The sequence below is a fragment of the Chiloscyllium plagiosum genome, chromosome 45, assembly GCF_004010195.1.
Source record: "Chiloscyllium plagiosum isolate BGI_BamShark_2017 chromosome 45, ASM401019v2, whole genome shotgun sequence".
NCBI classification, from domain to species: Eukaryota; Metazoa; Chordata; class Chondrichthyes; order Orectolobiformes; family Hemiscylliidae; genus Chiloscyllium; species Chiloscyllium plagiosum.
Window position 1 is genome coordinate 10,421,327 of NC_057754.1, and position 18,218 is coordinate 10,439,544.

The 18,218-nt window shown below is 42.8% G+C and overlaps 1 protein-coding gene across 1 annotated transcript; it reads left to right on the forward strand.

Moving 5' to 3' along the window:
• The first annotated feature begins 1,345 nt into the window (after nucleotides 1–1,345).
• On the forward strand, nucleotides 1,346–15,720 carry LOC122543934 (gastrula zinc finger protein XlCGF26.1-like). The gene is made up of 3 exons (XM_043682881.1): nucleotides 1,346–1,439; nucleotides 2,186–2,293; nucleotides 13,106–15,720. The coding sequence occupies exon 3, from the start codon at nucleotides 13,154–13,156 to the stop codon at nucleotides 14,609–14,611; it is 1,458 nt and encodes a 485-aa protein (XP_043538816.1). The 5' UTR covers nucleotides 1,346–1,439; nucleotides 2,186–2,293; nucleotides 13,106–13,153; the 3' UTR covers nucleotides 14,612–15,720.
• The last annotated feature ends 2,498 nt before the right edge of the window (nucleotides 15,721–18,218 follow it).

Below are 18,218 nucleotides of genomic sequence, written 5' to 3' on the forward strand. Positions count from 1 at the left end.
TTGAGGTGCAGAAAGAGATCATCAAAACTGCTCCGCCAATCAATGAGCTCATGTCTGATCTGATAATCTTGAACTACACCTTCTTGCCTTTTCCCATAACCCTTGATACCTTTACTGATTAAAATTTTGTCGATCTCAGCCTTGAATGTACTTAATGACCCAGAACTGACAGCCCTCTGCTGTAAAGATTTCCACCGATTGACAAATGTCTGAGGGAATAAATTCTACCACATCTCTTTCTTAAATGTGTGACACTCGTTCTGATATTAGGCACTCTGGTCCTAGACTGTCCCAAAAAGGAGCCAAGCTTTCTGCAGCCAACCCATTAAATCTCCAAAAACACATCTTTTGATAAGGAGCAATTTTATTTTGCAGTACTGTGTCTGAGCAGGCAAAGGCAATGGATTTCAGTGCTTCTTTCCATTTATTTCATCACTGATGTGAAATTTTCACTTATTCGGCTCTCTTTGTGGTTTTAATGTCAGGAATTCATGTTCATTTTAAGAGTTTGCACAAGAACAATAAATCTCTATACCCTGACTGGGAATCAAATAGCAGTAAGTGCTGAATCCCAATTACTAGGGCATCAAGGAAGGCACATGTAACGCTTGCAAGTTTTCTTGTTGACACTGCTTTTGACCTTATTCTCAGTTGCAAAATGATAGAGAGTGACGGAGTTTTTAACAGCAATGGGACAGGTCCTTTGGCCATTATATCAATGTCAGTCATCAAACATCTCGCTTCTAAATCTAGTTTCCAGCACTTGGCCTTTGGTTGCTGACATTTAAGTGCTCATCTAAACAGTTATTCAATGTCTCGAGGGCTTCAATGGAATAAAAACAGCTCCTTCAACCAATGACAGGAAACATTGCTGTTTTTTGGGACATGAGCTCGACATTCTCTTCCTTAAAGACAGTTCCGAAAGGGAAACTCTTTCTTGGAGCCACTTGCTGGTTTTCCTCATAATGCCAATAGTGTGGGTTTAAATTTGGCGGGTTACCACAAATGACTTTCTTTTTCAACCTCTCTGCTTATCTATGGTGTGGCAGCACTCAGCGTAAACCACCGCCAGTTGTTTGTCTAAAACAGTCCAGAATGGGTAATGGCGACTTCAAAATTTAAATGTGTGGCTTAGTGTCAGACTTTGTGATATTATATCCCCTGGGATACACACAAGGAACATTTTATTCTCTATTATATGCATTATAAAGGTCAATGCGCTTGTTAATGATAAATAGAAAGACTGCTTGTATACATAACAAATACATTGAAAATGCAAAATGGTACAACTGCAATCTCTGGTAAACGTGCCCTAGGAATGAAATGCTTATCTCTGCGCATGCTCAGACTCGCTCCACCCCCCTCCCAACACAGCTTTGAGCATGCGCGTTGGTGGCGATCCTGAGGAGGGGTCGTTGTTTTTTTCTGCTCCGCAAAAGGTAACAATACGGCAGAGCGGACGAAGCGATGGATCGGGCGATTAGACGGAGAGGTTTCGTAAGCACTTTGTGCATGCGGAAAACCCTATATCAGGTCACATCTGTTCCCCCTTTTTGACGAAACGGGACAAACCGCGATTTCCTCCCTCACAGCGGCAGGCCGGGGTTACGGCCGCCATTTTCGCAGGAAGCGAAGGGCAGCAGCGCGCATGTGCGGCCATTCTGGGCCCAGGGAGAGAGTGTCTCTCGTGCGCTGTGATGCGGAGGTGCTGGGCTTGGACTGGGGTAGGGGCTCTGCAAAGTGTGGCGCTGGGGGGAAAAAAGAAGCCACAGCAGGTCAGGCAGCATCTGAGGAGCAACGGAGTTGATGTTTCGGGCATAATCCTTCACCAGTCCTGACCTGTTGTGCTTTTTCAGCGCCACACTTAATGGGCTCTGACTTCTCCTGCAGATCTCACTATCTCCTTGGACTGGGGTGGACAAGGTCAGAAGTCACACGACACCAGGTTAGGGTTCAACAGGTTTACTTGAAATCACAAGCTTTTGCATGTATGTAAAAGCTCGTCATTTCAAATCAACCTGTTGAACTATAATCTCTCCTGGACTGCTCGGATGGAGTTCAAACACCTTTTACAGGGCAGGAGGAGGGGAGGATTTACATACAGCAAACTCCAAATAACAGAAATATTTGTCTCTTTTGAATTTCTGTCTTGCATTGACTGAGATGACTTTTGTAAACTTTACAGCATGTTTGGAGTTGCAGATCGGAAGTTCAAACCAAATAACATACCAAGATCTGAGTGTGCCACTTTATTCATTATTCATTCAGCATTGGATATTATTGGCCTTTGAATGTAAGTATTGAGTGAAATAAAGGTAATGTAAAATTCCTTCCTTACATCTCCCAGTAACCCTTGCCCAGTAGCTTAAAGCTGTGTCTCTAATAATTTTACTGTCAGCTAATTGGAATATCTATACTTTATCTATTTTTCTAAACCTATCACAAACTGAGACACCTTATCCAATCTCATCTCAATCTCCTTTGTTCTGTGCAGAACAACTTCAGTTTCTCGAACTTGACCATACAATTAATATTACTCATTTCTTGGACTATTCTGATAATTCTTATTTTAAATCTCTCCAGGGGCTCTCATAGTCTTCATGGTGATCACTTGTTTGCACACACCCAGATGCTCTGTGTTCATGTGGGTGATGTTATCACACAAGGACAGTTGCTCAGTAATGTCACCCTGATTCCCAGGAATTTCCTCAACTGAGAGAGTTTCCTTTGAACCCAGTGTTGCTGATATTTTTTGAGCTGCATTTGATTTTAAAGTTAAAAACAATGTAATTATTTCAACATTTTTAGCCAGTAACCTGCACGATTTGGCTTCTGGTGGTACTCTGTTATATGTGAAAGCTTGACATGCCTGTGGGGCTGCTGTGACTGCCTTCACTATGGATTTGAATCAATGTCCATTCATTGCTTTGTTTCATCTCTGCCCTCCCTGATCTACACTCTGCCATTGTCTAACTTCTCTGTCTCCAAGAATGGATGTAACTGTCTTAGGTATTTTATTGTAACTTTCATTGACTCTAAAAGAGGTTTTTACAGCTGAATATTGCCTGATCATCTGGCAATTGTCTTCTATTACTGGCTCCCGTTACACAGGGAGTTATTTGCCAAGTGATGATGAAGGGCCTGTGATACGTGTCGAAGTCGGTGACAACCAATTTATATCAATATTGTGTTATACACCAACTTTTGACCCCAGTCTCACAACAGATATTAGGGACGTTACGAAATGTTTGATGGTCAAGTACATAGTTTTCAAGGAGTATTTGAAACTGTGAAACTGAGGTCAAGAAAGGAAGAGATTTAGTGAAGAAATTTCACCGTATATGGCCTTGGCACCTAAAGATTGAGAACACAGTTGAAATTAAGATTGCTCACGGGGGTCTGGAATTAGAGGTGTTATGGACCAGACCTGACTCCCTCTATACATTTTAAGAAGGTATCCAGAACCTAACTTTTTCAGTTCGTTTAAGCAGACGTAAGGTGAATATTCCAGCAGTGATGGAGCTGGTCAAACCACTAGGTTTTAAACAACACAGAAATTAGTTACACCCAAACAATAGATAACAGAATTTAGAGTAAGATAACTTATGTGAAAACCCAATGGACTCTATCACAATTCAGTGATGCTGTTCCAAATACCTGCAACATTCCTGTAAACAGCCGCTTGGCAAAAAATGTAAAGTCAAACACTGGTTCTTACAGGAGAGATGTCAGAGAGAGAGAGATGATCAGCATGGAGTTGTTTCCTTCAGTCTCTAGCTAAAACTTGACCAGCAGCTTCAAACAGACTGCTTACTAAACATAAACTAAGCCTAACCAGAAAAACCCTGAAATGGGAGAACTGTCCACTCCCCTCTAGTGTTTAAAACAAAATCTTGAAAACATTTTCAAGGAGACATTTCCAGACACATTGGAACCTCTGCCTTTATGTCTCCTCTCAAAAGAAAACAAGGACAGAATAACCTTGTTAAAGGAGCAGCATTGTCACACTTTTTCCCCTTTAAAAAAAGAACCACCAGTATCTAAAGATGGCTTCATTTTAAAACTCTTAATCTTACAGTGTTAGAATCCTGCAACACATATACGTTACTTTGATTATAAACATGCAAACATTCTGTGTCAGTCTGTTTACTCCTGCCACTGAACGCCTCAGTTTCTCATCCAAGTCTTGGCAATGCGTCGGCAATCGCATTTTCTCATCCTCCCACATGCACAGTATTTAAACTGAATGGCTGTAGCAACATCCTCCATCTGAATTTTTGTCTTTAAATTTCAGTAGTTAATGATCAGTGTATATGATTGTCTCAGATACATTACTGATGACATAAACATTGAAGTGTTGTAATGCCAACACCAAGCTCAAAGTCTCCTTCTCAACTGTCAAATATTTCTGCTGATGAATGTTCAATTTCCTGGAGAAATACCCAAAAGGTCTTTCTACCTTCTCATCATCATCCTGTAAGAGCACAGCACCGACACCCATGTCACTCGCATCGATAGCCACCTTGAATGGATTTGCGTAATTAGTGTGGCTACTACTTGGGCAGTGGTTAACAGAGCTTTCTGGCTGTCACATGCCTTCTAATTGTCCGCTGTCCACTGAAACATCTTGCCTTTCTTTAGTAAGTCAGTGAGTGGAGCAGCCACATTGCTAAAATTTGTTACGAATTTCAGATAAAATCCACTCAATCCCAGGAATCATATTTCTACTATTTTTGTCGATCGCCTGGAAAACTTCCCAAATATTTTTATTTTTGCATTCCGTGGGGCCATTTGTCTATGTCCAGTAACATGGCCCAAGAAGGTGACTTGGACTTTGGCATATTCATTCTTAGCCAGGTTTACCACCAAGCCTGTCCCCCACCTGAAGTTGATTGAACAATTGTGATAAATGTTGCAAATACTCCTTCATGTGTGACTAAAAATAACCAGGTCATCAATGTACACAACACAGCTGGGTAATCCAGTTTGTCTCTGAAATGTGGCTGACGCATTTTTGCCATGACTTTAAATTGGTTCAGGAGAAAGTGAGGTCTGCAGATGCTGGAGATCAGAGCTGGAAATGTGTTGCTGGAAAGGCGCAGCAGGTCAGGCAGCATCCAGGGAACAGGAGAATCGACGTTTCGGGCATAAGCCCTTCTTCAGGAATCTTAAATTGGTTCAATCTATTTGGCATTATGAAAGCTGAAATTGGCTTCACTCTTTCAGACAAGAGTACCTGCCAGTAAGGCAGCATCCAGGGAACAGGAGAATCGACGTTTCGGGCATAAGCCTTCTTTAGGAATCTTAAATTGGTTCAATCTATTTGGCATTATGAAAGCTGAAATTGGCTTCACTCTTTCAGACAAGAGTACCTGCCAGTATCCTCTGTGCAAATGCAACTTAGAAATATATGTTGCTTGCCCTCTTTGTCCAATACAGTCTACCAAACATGGAATTGTATATGAATCAGATGTTGTAACAGCATTACTTTGCAATAGTCCATACACAACCGTTGGGTGCCATCTGATTTTGGCACCACTATTATTGGTGAACTGCAGTCACTGCAACTCACTTGATTATGTCATCTTGGAGCATGCGTTCAATCACCTTTTGAACCTGTGCCAACTTTTAGAGGGTTAAGCCTAAAAGGATGTTACTTAATCAGAACAGCATTTCCTATATTTACATCATGCATACTTAGGTTAGTACTTCCTAGCTTATTCCCACATGTGATTGTAGTAACTCTTTTGGTCATTTCGATTTTCTTCTGGAAGGTAACTTAATAATTTATCCCAGTTTTTGACAACTTCCTCATTGGCCAATTTAGTTTGAGGACTATCCAATTCAGAATCCTCTGAACTTGGTTCTTCAGTTCTATGTTGTAAGCAATAACACAATTTCCTTACCTGTCAAATTTTGAGCATGTTCATATGACACACAGTGAGATTTCTTTCTGTTTCGAGTCCTTATCAAATAGTTCACCTCACTCAATCTCCTTCTGACTTGATAAGGTCCACTAAACCTTGCTTTTAGAGATTTACCTATCATTGGCAATAACACTAACACTTTATCTCCAATAGCAAAATTGCAAGTCTTTGATTTCTTGTCTCTTTCTTGTTTCATCGGATGCTGCGATGATGAAGAGTTTATGCTTGAAACGTTGACTCCTCCTCAGATGCTCTCTGACTGGCTGTGCTTTTTGGCTCTGATCTCCAGCATCTGCAGTCCTCACTTTCTCCTATTTTTAAATGCTGTCTAGCCAACTCCCAGCTCTATTTAACTGTTCCCTAAAATTTGACACATATCTGGTCTCTGTGTTATGACTTACCAATTTCTCATTAATCAATTGTAGCAGTCCCCTCACTCCAAGCCCAAAAACTAATTCAGATGGACTGGATTTGGTGGATTCATTTGGTACATCTCTGATGGCAAAAAGTACAAATGTAATTCCTTTATCCCAATCAGCTGGATAGTCTTGACAATAAATCCTCAACATAGTCCTTAATGTCTGATGCTACCTTTGTGCTCCCTGTGATTCTGCGTGATATGCAGTATATTTGAATTGTTTTATTTCCAAGCTGTTCATAATTTCCTTGAATAATTGATGTAAACCTTGATCCTTGATCTGATTGTATCTCTCTGGATAGTCCAGATCTTGTGAAAAAATTAAGTAACTCCTCTACAATTCTTTTAGTTGTGATATTGTGCAAAAGAACTGGAGCTGGATGAACTTCAGATCATTTGGGAGGCTGAGGGCGTATTTGAGAGGAGTTATAGGAAGGTAGTCACACCACAGGTAACGGAAAAAGGTAGATGGGTTGCACTCGGAACGGAAATGGAACAGACAGTGCAGGGATCCCCTGTGGCCATTCCCCTCAATAACAAGGATAGCGTTTTGGATACGGTTTGGGGGGGAGGGTGGGTGCGACTTACCAGGGTTAAGCCATGGCGTACACGCCTCTGGCATAGAGTCTGTCCCTGTTGCTCAGAAAGGAAAGGGGGAAATAGGAGTAGAGCATTAGTCAGTGGGGACTTGAGCATTAGGGACACAGATAGGAGATTCTGTGGGAACGAGAGACTAGTGGTTGGTGTGTTACCTGCCAGGTTCCAGGGTCCATGATGTCTCCGATCGTGCTTTCGGAATACTTAAGGGGGAGGGGGAGCAGGCCCAAGCCGTGGTCCACATAGGCACCAACGACATAGGTAACAAAAGGGATGGAGATGTAAGGCAGAAGTTCAAGGAGCAAGGGTGGAAGTTGAGAGCTAGAACAAACAGATGTTATCTCTGATTTGTTACCCGTGCCACGTGCTAGCGAGGCGAGGAATAGGGAGAGAGGGCAGTTGAACACTTGGCTACAGGGATGGTGCAGGAAGGAGGGATTCCGATACCTGGATAATTGGGGGCTCATTCTGTGGTAGGTGGGATCTCTACAAACGGGATAGTCTAAGCCTGAACCAGAGGAGCACAGATATCCTAGGGGGGAAATTTGCTAATGCGCTTCAGGAGGGTTTAAACTAATTCAGCAGGGGGATGGTAACCTGAATTGTAGCTCCAGTGTACAAGCAGTTGAGAGTACTGAGGTCATAAGTAAGGTTTCAAGGTCGCAAGGCTGTATTGGCAGGCAGCAAGCTTGTTTTGAAGTGTGTCTGCTTCAACGCCAGGAATAGCTGAGTGAACTTGCAGCATGGATTGATACCTGGGACTTCAATGTTGTGGCCATTTTGGAGACCTGGATAGAGCAGGGACAGCAATGGTTGTTGCGGGTTCTGGGATTAGGTGTTTCAAAAAGAACAGGGAAAGTGTTGCTTTGTTAGTCAAGGACACTATTATGGTGGCAGAAAGAAGGCTTGATGAGAACTCGTCCATTGAGGTACAGGAAAGGAGAGGCCACCCTGTTAGGAGTTTTCTATAGGCCTCTGAAAAGTTCCAGTGTTGTAGAGGAAAGGATAGCAAAAATGATTCTGGATAGGAGCAAAAGTAACAGGGCACTTGTTATGGGGGACTTTAACTTTCCAAATATTGACTGGAAACATTATAGTTTGAGTACTTTAGATGGGTCAGCTTTTTTTTCCCAATGTGTTCAGGAGGGTTTCCTGACATAGTAGGTAGACAGGCCAACAAGGGGCAAAGCCACGTTGGATTTGCTACTGGGAATGAACCCGGAGTGAGGTCTGCAGATACTGGAGATCAGAGTCAAGAGTGTGGCGCTGAAAAAGCACAGTAGGTCAGGCAGCATCCAAAGAGCAAGGGAATGGATATTTCGGCATAAGTCCTTCATCAGGTGATTAACCTGGCCAGGTGTTAGATTTGGAGGTAGGTGAGCACTTTGATGATAGTGACCACAATTTGGTTATGTTTACTTTAGTGATGGAAAGGGATAGGTATATACCGCAGGGCAAGAGTTATAGCTGGGGGTAAAGGCAATTTTGATGCAATTAGACAAGATGTCGGATGCATAGGATGGGCACAATTGAAATGTAGAGCTTTTTCAAGGAACAGATATGAAGACGAGATGTTAGGGAGTTTGAGAGTTACATGTTAGCCAGGAAGGACCTAAGAGCTAAGAACAATTAGGAGGGGACATGAGAAGTCTTTGGCAGGTAGGATCAAGGAACCCCCTAAAGCTTTCTTTAGGTATCTCAGGAATAAAAGAATGATTAGAGTAAGGTTTGCCTGTCAAGGACGATAGTTGGAAGTTGAGCATGGAGTCTGAGAAGATAGGAGAGGCCTTAAATGAATATTTTTCGTCAGTATTCACACTGTAAAAAGACAATGTTGTTGAATGGAATAGAGATACAGATTGGATGGTATTGAGGTTCATCAGGTGGAAGTATTAGCAATTCTGGAGAGTGTGAAAATAGGCAAGTCCCCTGAGCTGGATGGGACTTATTCTAGGATTCTCTGGGAAGCTGGGGAGGAGATTGCGGAGTGTTTGGCTTTGATCTTTATTCATCGTCTACAAGAATAGGGCCAGAAGCCTGGAGGATAGCAAATGTTGTCCCCTCGTTCAAGACGGGGTGTAGAGACAACCCTGGTAATTATAGACCGCCTTACTTTGGTTGTGGGTAAAGTATTGGAAAAAGCTGTAAGAGACAGGATTTATATACATCTACAAAGCAATAATTTGTGAAGAGTAAATCGTACCTCACAAACCTTAGAGTTTTGTGAGAAGGTGACTAAACAGGTGGATGAGGGTAAAGCGGTTGTGATGTATATGGATTTCAGTAAAGTGTTTGAAAAGGTTTTCCATGGCAGGCTATTGTAGAAAATATGGAGGTATGGGATTGAGAGTGATTTAGCATTTTGGATCAGAAGTTGGCTAGTTGTAGAAAGACAGAGTGGTGGTTGATGGGAAATGTTAATTCTGGAGTTCACTTACTAGTGGTGCACCGCAAGGATCTGTTTTGGAACCACTGCTGTTTGCGGGCACAGAAGGATGGATTAGTAAATTTGCAGATGATACTAAGGTCGGTGGAGTTGTGGACAGTGTGAAAGGATGTTACAGAGGGACGTAAATAAGCTGCAGAGCTGGGCTGAGAAGTGGCAAATGGAGTCTAATATGGAAAAGTATGAGGTGACAGGAGTAACAGAAATACAGAGTACTGGGCTAATGATAAGTTTCTTGGTAGTGTGGATGAGCAGAGAGACCTCACAGTTCATGTGCATTGATCTCTGAAAGTTGCCACCCAGATGGAAAGGGTTGTTAAGAAGGCATGCAGTATGTTAAATTTTATTGGTAGAGGGATTTAGTTCCAGAGTCATGACGTCATGTTGCAGCTGTACAAAAGGGAGCGGCACGGTGGCTCAGTGGTTAGCACTGCAGCCTGTCAGCGCCAGGGACCTGGGTTAGATTCCAGCCTCTACCGACTGTGTGCACATTCTCCCCGGGTCTGCACGGGTTTCCTCCGGGTGCTCCGGTTTCTTCCCAGAATCCAAAGATGTGCAGGTCAGGTGGACTGGCCATGCTAAAATGCCCATAGTGTTAGGTGCATTAATCAGGGGGAAATGTGTCTGGGTGGGTTAGTCTTTGAGTGTCGGTGTGGACTTGTTGGGCCAAATGGCCTGTTTCCACACTGTAGGGAATCTAATCTAAAACTCTGCTGCGGCCACACTTAGAATATTGCATACAATTCTGGTTGCCGTGTCATTGGAAGGATGTGGACGCATTGGAAAGGGTGCAGAGGAGATTTACCAGGATGTTACCTGGTATTTACCAGGGAAGGTCTTATGAGGAACGGCTGAGGGACTTGAGACTGTTTTCATTAGAAGGAAGATGAATAGATTCCCTGCAGTATGGAAACAGGCCCTTCGGCCCAACAAGTCTACACTGACTGTCTGAGGAGTAACCCACCTGCACCCATTCCCCAACCCTACATTTGCCCCTAACTCTCATCAGACCTCTGCGTACAGCATAAAAGCAGGACAGTTTATCACCGTCATATCTCTCAACCCATATTTTTGACATCAGTCATAAGCAGATAAACAGTGCACTTAACAATGCTCCATTGAATAGAGGAAGCAGCTCATGCCTCATTAGGTTTGCTTACTTTTAATGCCTTTAATCACCTTTCAAAATTACTTTGTTTGATCCTTTCAAACTCAATGTAGGTTTGACCAGGGTCCCTCCTTCCTGAAACGTCTCTTGGCTTATGGTACAAGCTCATCTGCACTTAAAATGGCTTTCTTCAGCTCATCATACATCCCAGATACCTCCTCTGACAGTGATATGAATCCCTCACTAGCTCTGCTTACAGGTTTTGTTTAGATCAACAAAACCCACTGTCACTGGCTGCTGCATTTGTTTAGCCACCTTCTCAAATGAGATGAAAACGGCTTCTACATCTTTCTCCTCAAATTTAGGCAATGCTTGGATATATTTAAACAGATCCCCATGGGTTTGCTCATCCTCATTCTCTTCCTCACTAATCTTACCTTCAGCCTTCATCTCCATCCTTTTAAGCTGATTTTCCTGTCTAAGTGCCAATGTATGAAATTCAGACTCTTCCTTTCCCCCTTCTCTCTTTTTTTTTCTCTTTCTTCTCTCTCTTCATATTTTCTCTGCTTTTAATTGTAATTCAAACAGTTCAATTTCTTTTTCACTTCCATTTTCTTTTGTCTCGAACTCAAGCTGCTTAATTCTCAATTGAATTTTAGGCATCTTCAAAGATTCTGATAGCGTTTCCAGCAGTTTAAATGCTGAGCTAATGCTGCAATAACCACATCTTTTTCCGGCTGCACAGGCAATTTCAGCTCCCGCTTGTTTGCAAATTCCAACAGCTTTTCCTTGTTAATGTTTTGTAAAGCCCCCAAAGTCACTTCTTCCACCACCCCAACACTCTTAGTGACTGATAGAACAATTACCCCAAGCACTGTTTAAACCAATGAATTTAACACCCAGAACAAAATACAGACACCTACCACTTGCTGCCTTTCAATCCAACAACCCTAATCCAAAATCGAAACTATAGAATAAATGCCGCAATTGGCTCCCAATCTGTTATGAACCAGGCCAGACCCCCTTAAAACATTATTTGAAGGTATCCAGAATTTAACTTTTCTAATTTTTTTAAGCAGATATAAGGTGAATATTTCAGGAGTGACACAGCTGGTCAAACCACTCGGTTTTAAACAAAACAGAATTTACATACATACAAAAGAAAACCGAATTTAAAATAACATATCTGAAAACCTAATCGACTCTATCGCAGCTCAGCAATGCTGTTCCAAGTACCTGCAACATCCCTATAAGCAGCCCCGTGACAAAGAAAATGTAAAATCAAACATGGGTTCTTACAGGAGAGATGTCAGAGAGAGGGAGAGAGAGATATGATCGGCATGGAGCTGTTTCCTTGGGTCCCCAGCTAAAACCTGACCAGCAGCTTCAAACAGACTGCTTTCTCAAGCCAAACCAAACCAGAAAAACTCTGAACTAGGAGAACTTCCATTGTATAAGTGTTTTAGAAAAAACTTAAAGCCTTTCAAGTAGGTATTTCCAGACATATTGGAACCTTTGCCTTAATGACCCCTCTTGAGAAAAACCAAGGACAGAATAACCTTGTTAAAGGAGCAACATGGTCACACGGGTAATGCAAATATCTTGAAGGGCATCTTTAAAAATTCACTCTTGGAACATGGCATTACTGGCTGGGTTAGCCTCTTATTGGCCAGTCGTAATTGCCCTTGGGAGGGCTGGAGGCCTTTCTTTCTGTGTATCAGGAGACTTGAATAGAAGGACATAAAATTTAAAATTTAGCTGTGTGGGCACAGGGTAGTGGGTGAACCAGGCTTTGTGTGAATACTCATGTGGGGAGCAGAGTTTTTGATGACCTCAAGATTACATCATTGGGTGAATAACCTACAATTCATTGCTGTATAGCATTGTGGGAGGTCATTTGGGAAGATAAAGCTGTTAGGACAGCAGCACATGGTTGGGAGAATGGGCAGTGGTAAAAACCTCATGCAGATATATGCAATGGAAGGAACAATAAAACATTAAACCGAGCCCATGTACAGTCATCAATGGAGGCACAGGAAGTTAGACAAGTGCAGCGAGGGGAATGTGAGGGGGCGGTGGGGAGTGTATAAGGACAGTTAAGGTCAGAGGTAACAAAGGAATGGTTGAGAGTTTCAGCAGCAGGTGAGCAGAGACTAGAATGACTCAGGTTGTGTTACTCAGCTGGAAGTGGGCAATCCTGAAAAATCACCTTGGGATGAAATATTTCAAAACATGGTTATGACATTTTTTTTCAGACTCATAGTTGCCAGGGAGTAGGATGGAGTCAGTGGCAAAGTAGTGGAGTTTGTGTTGGGGAATGATGACAAAGGTCTTGGTTTTGCCATGATTTAATTGGAAGAAATTTCTATTCCACCAGTACTGGATGTGAGACAAGTCAGGACAGTGTGTGACCTGAAAGGAACTGGGAGGTGATGGTGTTCACATTCACCTGTTATCCTGCTCCTCCTCAGTGATGGAGGCTGAGCATTCGGAAGATTCTGACGAAGTTGTGGTCAAGTTGTAGGTGTCTAAAATCTCTCTCCTTCAGTCCCTACCTTCATATAGACATCAGAGTCTTTCACTCTTGTTGTTTGATATTAATTTCACAGGCTATTAGAAGGAGAGGATCTGCAAACCAGCCATCACACTATGATCTGATGGAGTCGCCTATTTTATCACAAATGGAACGTGATCACATTTTAAACATTGAAGGAAAAAACTTCATTCACACTGGAGATAAACCGCACACTTGTGTGTGTGGACAAGGCTTCAGCCAATCATCAGAGCTCACAAACCACAAATGCAGTCACACTGGGGAGAAACTCTGGAAATGTGGGGATTGTGGGGAGGAATGCATTTCCCCTTCTGAGCTTGAAACTCATCGGCGCAGTCACACTAGTAACAGGCCATTCACCTGCACAGTGTGTGGGAAGGGATTCACTCAATCATCTAACCTGCTGCAACACCAGCTCGTTCACACTGAGGAGAGACCATTTCAATGCCTGGATTGCGGGAAGTGCTGTAAAAACTCAGGGGGACTGCTATGCCATCAACGCATTCATACTGCAGACAGACCATTTCAGTGCCCAGACTGTGGAAAATGCTTTAAAACATCCAGGGACTTGACGTCCCATCAACATGCTCACATTAGTGAGAGACCATTTAAATGTGCAGACTGTGGAAAATGTTATAAAACCTCTGGGGACTTGACGTCCCATCAACATGCTCACACTAATGAGAGACCTTTTAAATGCTCAGACTGTGGAAAATACTATAAAACGTCTGGGGACCTGATGGCCCATCAACGTGCTCACACGGAGGAGAGACCTTTTAAGTGCCCAAACTGTGGGATGTGTTATAAAACTCCCAGGGACCTAATGTCCCACCAACTTGCTCACATTAATGAGAGACCTTTTAAATGCCCAGCCTGTGGGAAATGCTACAAAACCTCCAGAGATCTGATGTCCCACCAACGTGTTCACTCTGAGGAGAAAGCGTTTAGGTGCTCTCTCTGTGGGACTGGGTTCAGGCGATCATCTGACCTCATGGAGCACCAGCAGGTTCACACTGGGAAGAAACCGTTCAGTTGCTCAGAGTGTGGGAGGGGATTCACTCGTTCATCCAACCTGCTGAGACACCAGCAAGTTCACACTGCGGAGAGATCGTTTACATGCCCAGACTGTGGGAAGTGCTACACGAGCTCCTGGGGACTGACTTGTCATCAGCGTGTTCACACTGAGGAGAGACCGTTCAAATGCTCTGACTGTGGAAAGTGCTTTAGGAATTCTGTGGAACTGATGTCCCATCAACGTGTTCACACCGAGGAGAGACCTTTTAAATGCTCAGACTGTGGGAATCACTTTGCAAGTTCCTGGGGACTGTTTTATCATCAACGTGTTCATATTGAGGACAGACCTTTCAAATGTGTAGTGTGTGGGAAGTGCTACCGAAGTTCTGTGGAATTGATGTCCCATCAACATGTTCACATGATGAGAGACCTTTCAGGTGCTTTCATTGTGGGACTGGGTTCAGGTGATCATCTCAACTCTCAGTACACCAGTGAGTTCACACCAGGGAGAAAAAATGTACCTGCTCAGTGTGAGAAAAACAGTTAGCTCACTCATCGACCCTGCTGAACAGCAGAGAGATCACATTGGGGGATATACCATTCACCTGCTCCATGTGGGGGAAGGAATTCACTGACTCATCAACCCTGCTGAAACAGCACAGAGTATACACATCTCAACAGCAATTGGACCTAGCAGTTCATCCAGTTCAGGACTGAAAGCAAAGTTTTAATATTCTTGATAAAAGTCAAATAAATCAGCTTTGTTATAAATGCCATTTGGCAGGTCATTGTAAGGATGTGATCATAATGTACTTGGAAGAATCAGCATGGCTTTGTCCAGGGGTAATCATGCCTGACAAATCAGTTAGAATTCTTTGAGGGTATAACGAGGAAGTTAGATAAACGAGAGCCAGTAAATGCATTCTGTTTTGATTTCCAGAAGCCAATGGACAGGGGGTCATACGGGAAGCTGCTAAATAAGAGTTAGTAGCAAGGCACTGTCAAGGATTGACGATTGGCTGACTCTTAGAATGCAGAGAGTTGGGATAAAGGGGTCATTTTCAGAATGATAGCTGGATGATGAGTGGAGTCAACAGGGGTCAGTGTTGGTACAACAACTATTCACGTTATACATTAATGATCTGAACAAAAATTGAGGACATTGTTGCTAAATTTGCAGATGGCACAATGATCGGTGGAGGGACAGGTTGGAAAGAGGAAGTAGAAAGGCTTCAGAATGACTTGAAGAGTAGTTAAAGAAATGGCAGGTGGAATACATCATGGGAAAGTGTAAGGTTATACATTGGTCAGAAGAGTAGAGGCATAGGCTATTTTCTGATTGGAAAAATCTTCAGAAATCTGAAGTGCAAAGGGTCTTGGGAGTTCTAGTTCAGGATTCTGTTAAGATTTTCATGCAGGGTCACCTCGTGGCTAGGAAGGCAAATGCAATGTAGGCATTCATTTCAAGAGAGCTAGAAAACAAGAGCAGAGATACACTGCTGAGGTTATGAAAGGCTCTGGTCCGACCTCATTTGGAATATTGTCAGTAGTTTCCAGCCCAGTATTTTAAGGAAAACTGGGATGAATAGGGTAAATAGACAAGGTCTTTTTCCTGGGGTGGGAGAGTCCAGAACTAGAGAGCATAGGTTTAGGGTGAGAGGGGAAAGATGTAAAAGGGACCTAAGGAGTAGAGGGTGGTGCGTGTATGAATGAGCTGCTAGGAGAAGTGGTGGGGGCTGGTAAACTCCAACATTTAAAAGGCATCTGGATGAGTATATGAATAGAAAGTGTTTAGAGGGCTATGGGCCAAATGCTGGCAAATGGGACTAGATTAGGTTAGGATATCTGGTTCACATGAATGAATTGGACCAAGGGGTCTGGTTCCGTGCTGTACGTCTCTATGACTCTGTGCTGGTATTGGAGGGATTCGGCAGATACATCTTCCGGGATTGCTCTGCACAAGTTTTTGAATTTCTTGGAGCTTTTCCAGTGACACCGATCTTGGAAATCTCTCCCCACAGAAACAATAAACAAACCTTTTACTTTGTATGGTGAAAGGCTGAATGATAGTGAGGTGCTGGTGAATGGAGTGACTCTGTTTGATGTTGCTGTATTATTTGGTTGGAATTGACGATCTGGAAATGCATCCCATTGAAAATGCTGTACAAAGAGTGGACAGAAAGCAGTCCAACCATCAGGCCAGAGTGAAATCCTCCATCCAATTTGGCAGTGGAGTATTGCTCCTCATCAGAGTCCGTCCGCATTTCTTTCTTTTGGTTCTTTGATTTTTGAATCTCAGTCGTGGAGACAGTGATGGCAGTGGCTGGGGGCTTTTGACGGTTGGCTATGAGGTGCTGAATCCAGTTAATGGCATCGAGGCTTCATCAATGTCTGTAGTAGTGCTCGAGCTGGACTCTGCAGTGGAATGGCTGATGCAGCAATGGAGCATGGTTGCCAATGGGACCCAGTGAGAGCGGTAGTAGCAGCGAAGGATGATAGCAACGATGAAGCCTGGTATGCCCCATGAAGGTTGGCGGCAGCAGTCAGCGCTGAGGACAGTTGGCAGACAACAGGCGAATCTTGCCCAGTGTGGGGAAAGCATTCCTCAGGCCAGTGCTCTTGGGGAAAGCTGAGCTTGGAGTGTCTGCACGCCCATGGCTTAAGAAAAACCTGTAGTATTTGACTTTTTAAGTTTTTCTGAGTTTAAAAGGTAAAAATAACAATGTAGTGCTGAACATTTTAACTCCTTTATTTTTCAACAACAAATTGAAAACAACAAATGCTACAGAACACAGCGGGTCAGCCAGCATCCATGGAGAGACAGCAAGCTAATGTGTTGAGTCTGCATGAATTTTCATGACTTTGATATCTGCATCAGTAGTTGCAGAGACATTCTATTTTGTTCAAAAAGCACAAAGCTGTAGGCAATTAATCCATGTGATGTTTTACAAATTCCTACGTTGGAAGTGGAAGCAGTCTGACTCAAGGTTGGAATACAGACAGACTCTAACCTCACACCTTTAATGCATTGTCTGAGCTGAGATGTCACTTTTTTTCTTTTTAAAAATAAAACCTTAAGGTATCTCTGGAATGTGACTTAAAAGAAGTTCTGGATTTGCATATTAATGAATCGAAACCTGCAACCGATTCTAAAAGGTGAAAGACTTAACTGCAATCTAGGTTTGTTCAATATATCACATCAGTTTTATGTCCTTTTGCTATAAATTGTGTCCTATAATCCTGCTCCACTAGCTACGTGACGAAGGAGCAGTGCTCCGAAAGCTTGTATGTCCAAATAAACTTGTTGGACTATAACCTGATGTTGTGTGATTTTTAACTCTGTCCATTCTAGTCCAATACTGGCACCTCCATATCATTGGTATCAGCATCACGGGCTCAGTGGTTAGCACTGCAGTGTCAGTGCTCGGGACCCGGGTTTGATTCCAGCCTCTGGCGATTGTCTGTGGAGTTTGCACATTCTCCCTGTGTCTGTGTGGGTTTCCTCCAATAATCCAAAGATGTGCAGGTTAAGTGCTTTCTTAAATTAAGGCCTTGCTAAATTGCCCATCATGTTCAGTAATGTGTAGGTTGGGTGCATTAGTCAGGGGTGAAAATAAGATAGGGGAATGGGTCTGGGTGGGTTACTCTTCGGAGGATCAGCCTGTTCCCATACTATAGGAATTCTATGATTCTTCTACGATCATCAATGCTGTCTGACCGGCTGTGATCTCCAGCATCTGTTTTATTTTCTGTACGGATTCCAGCATCTGCAGTAATTTGCTCCTCTTTATTTTTCAACTTCTGGAACTAAGATTTTGTACCTAAGTTGCTGCTGTTTGGGGTGATATTGTCTACTTCTCTACTTTTTTTTTAATGGGCAATACCTGAGTGCACATCATAATGACACCTAAACCTTATAAAATGCCTTCAACTCATGGGGTGGGGGAAAATCTTATCGGTTCTGGTTTAATGCACAATTCATTCAGAATGGGAATTATTTCCTTTGGTTTAGTCAAATAAGTTTGAGTTTTGATGATGTGCACCTACCAGCAAGGGCTTGATCAGCTCTGGCAGTTTCCAGCACCAGTGAAAGATGCTAATAACTGAGGTTATATCACACTAAATTTTTGCTATAAATTCTGTGTTAAGATTGA

Excerpts from the sequence above, each read along its gene's own strand:
- LOC122543934 (XM_043682881.1), top strand. The coding sequence starts at position 13,154 with ATGGAGTCGCCTATTTTATCACAAATGGAACGTGATCACATTTTAAAC.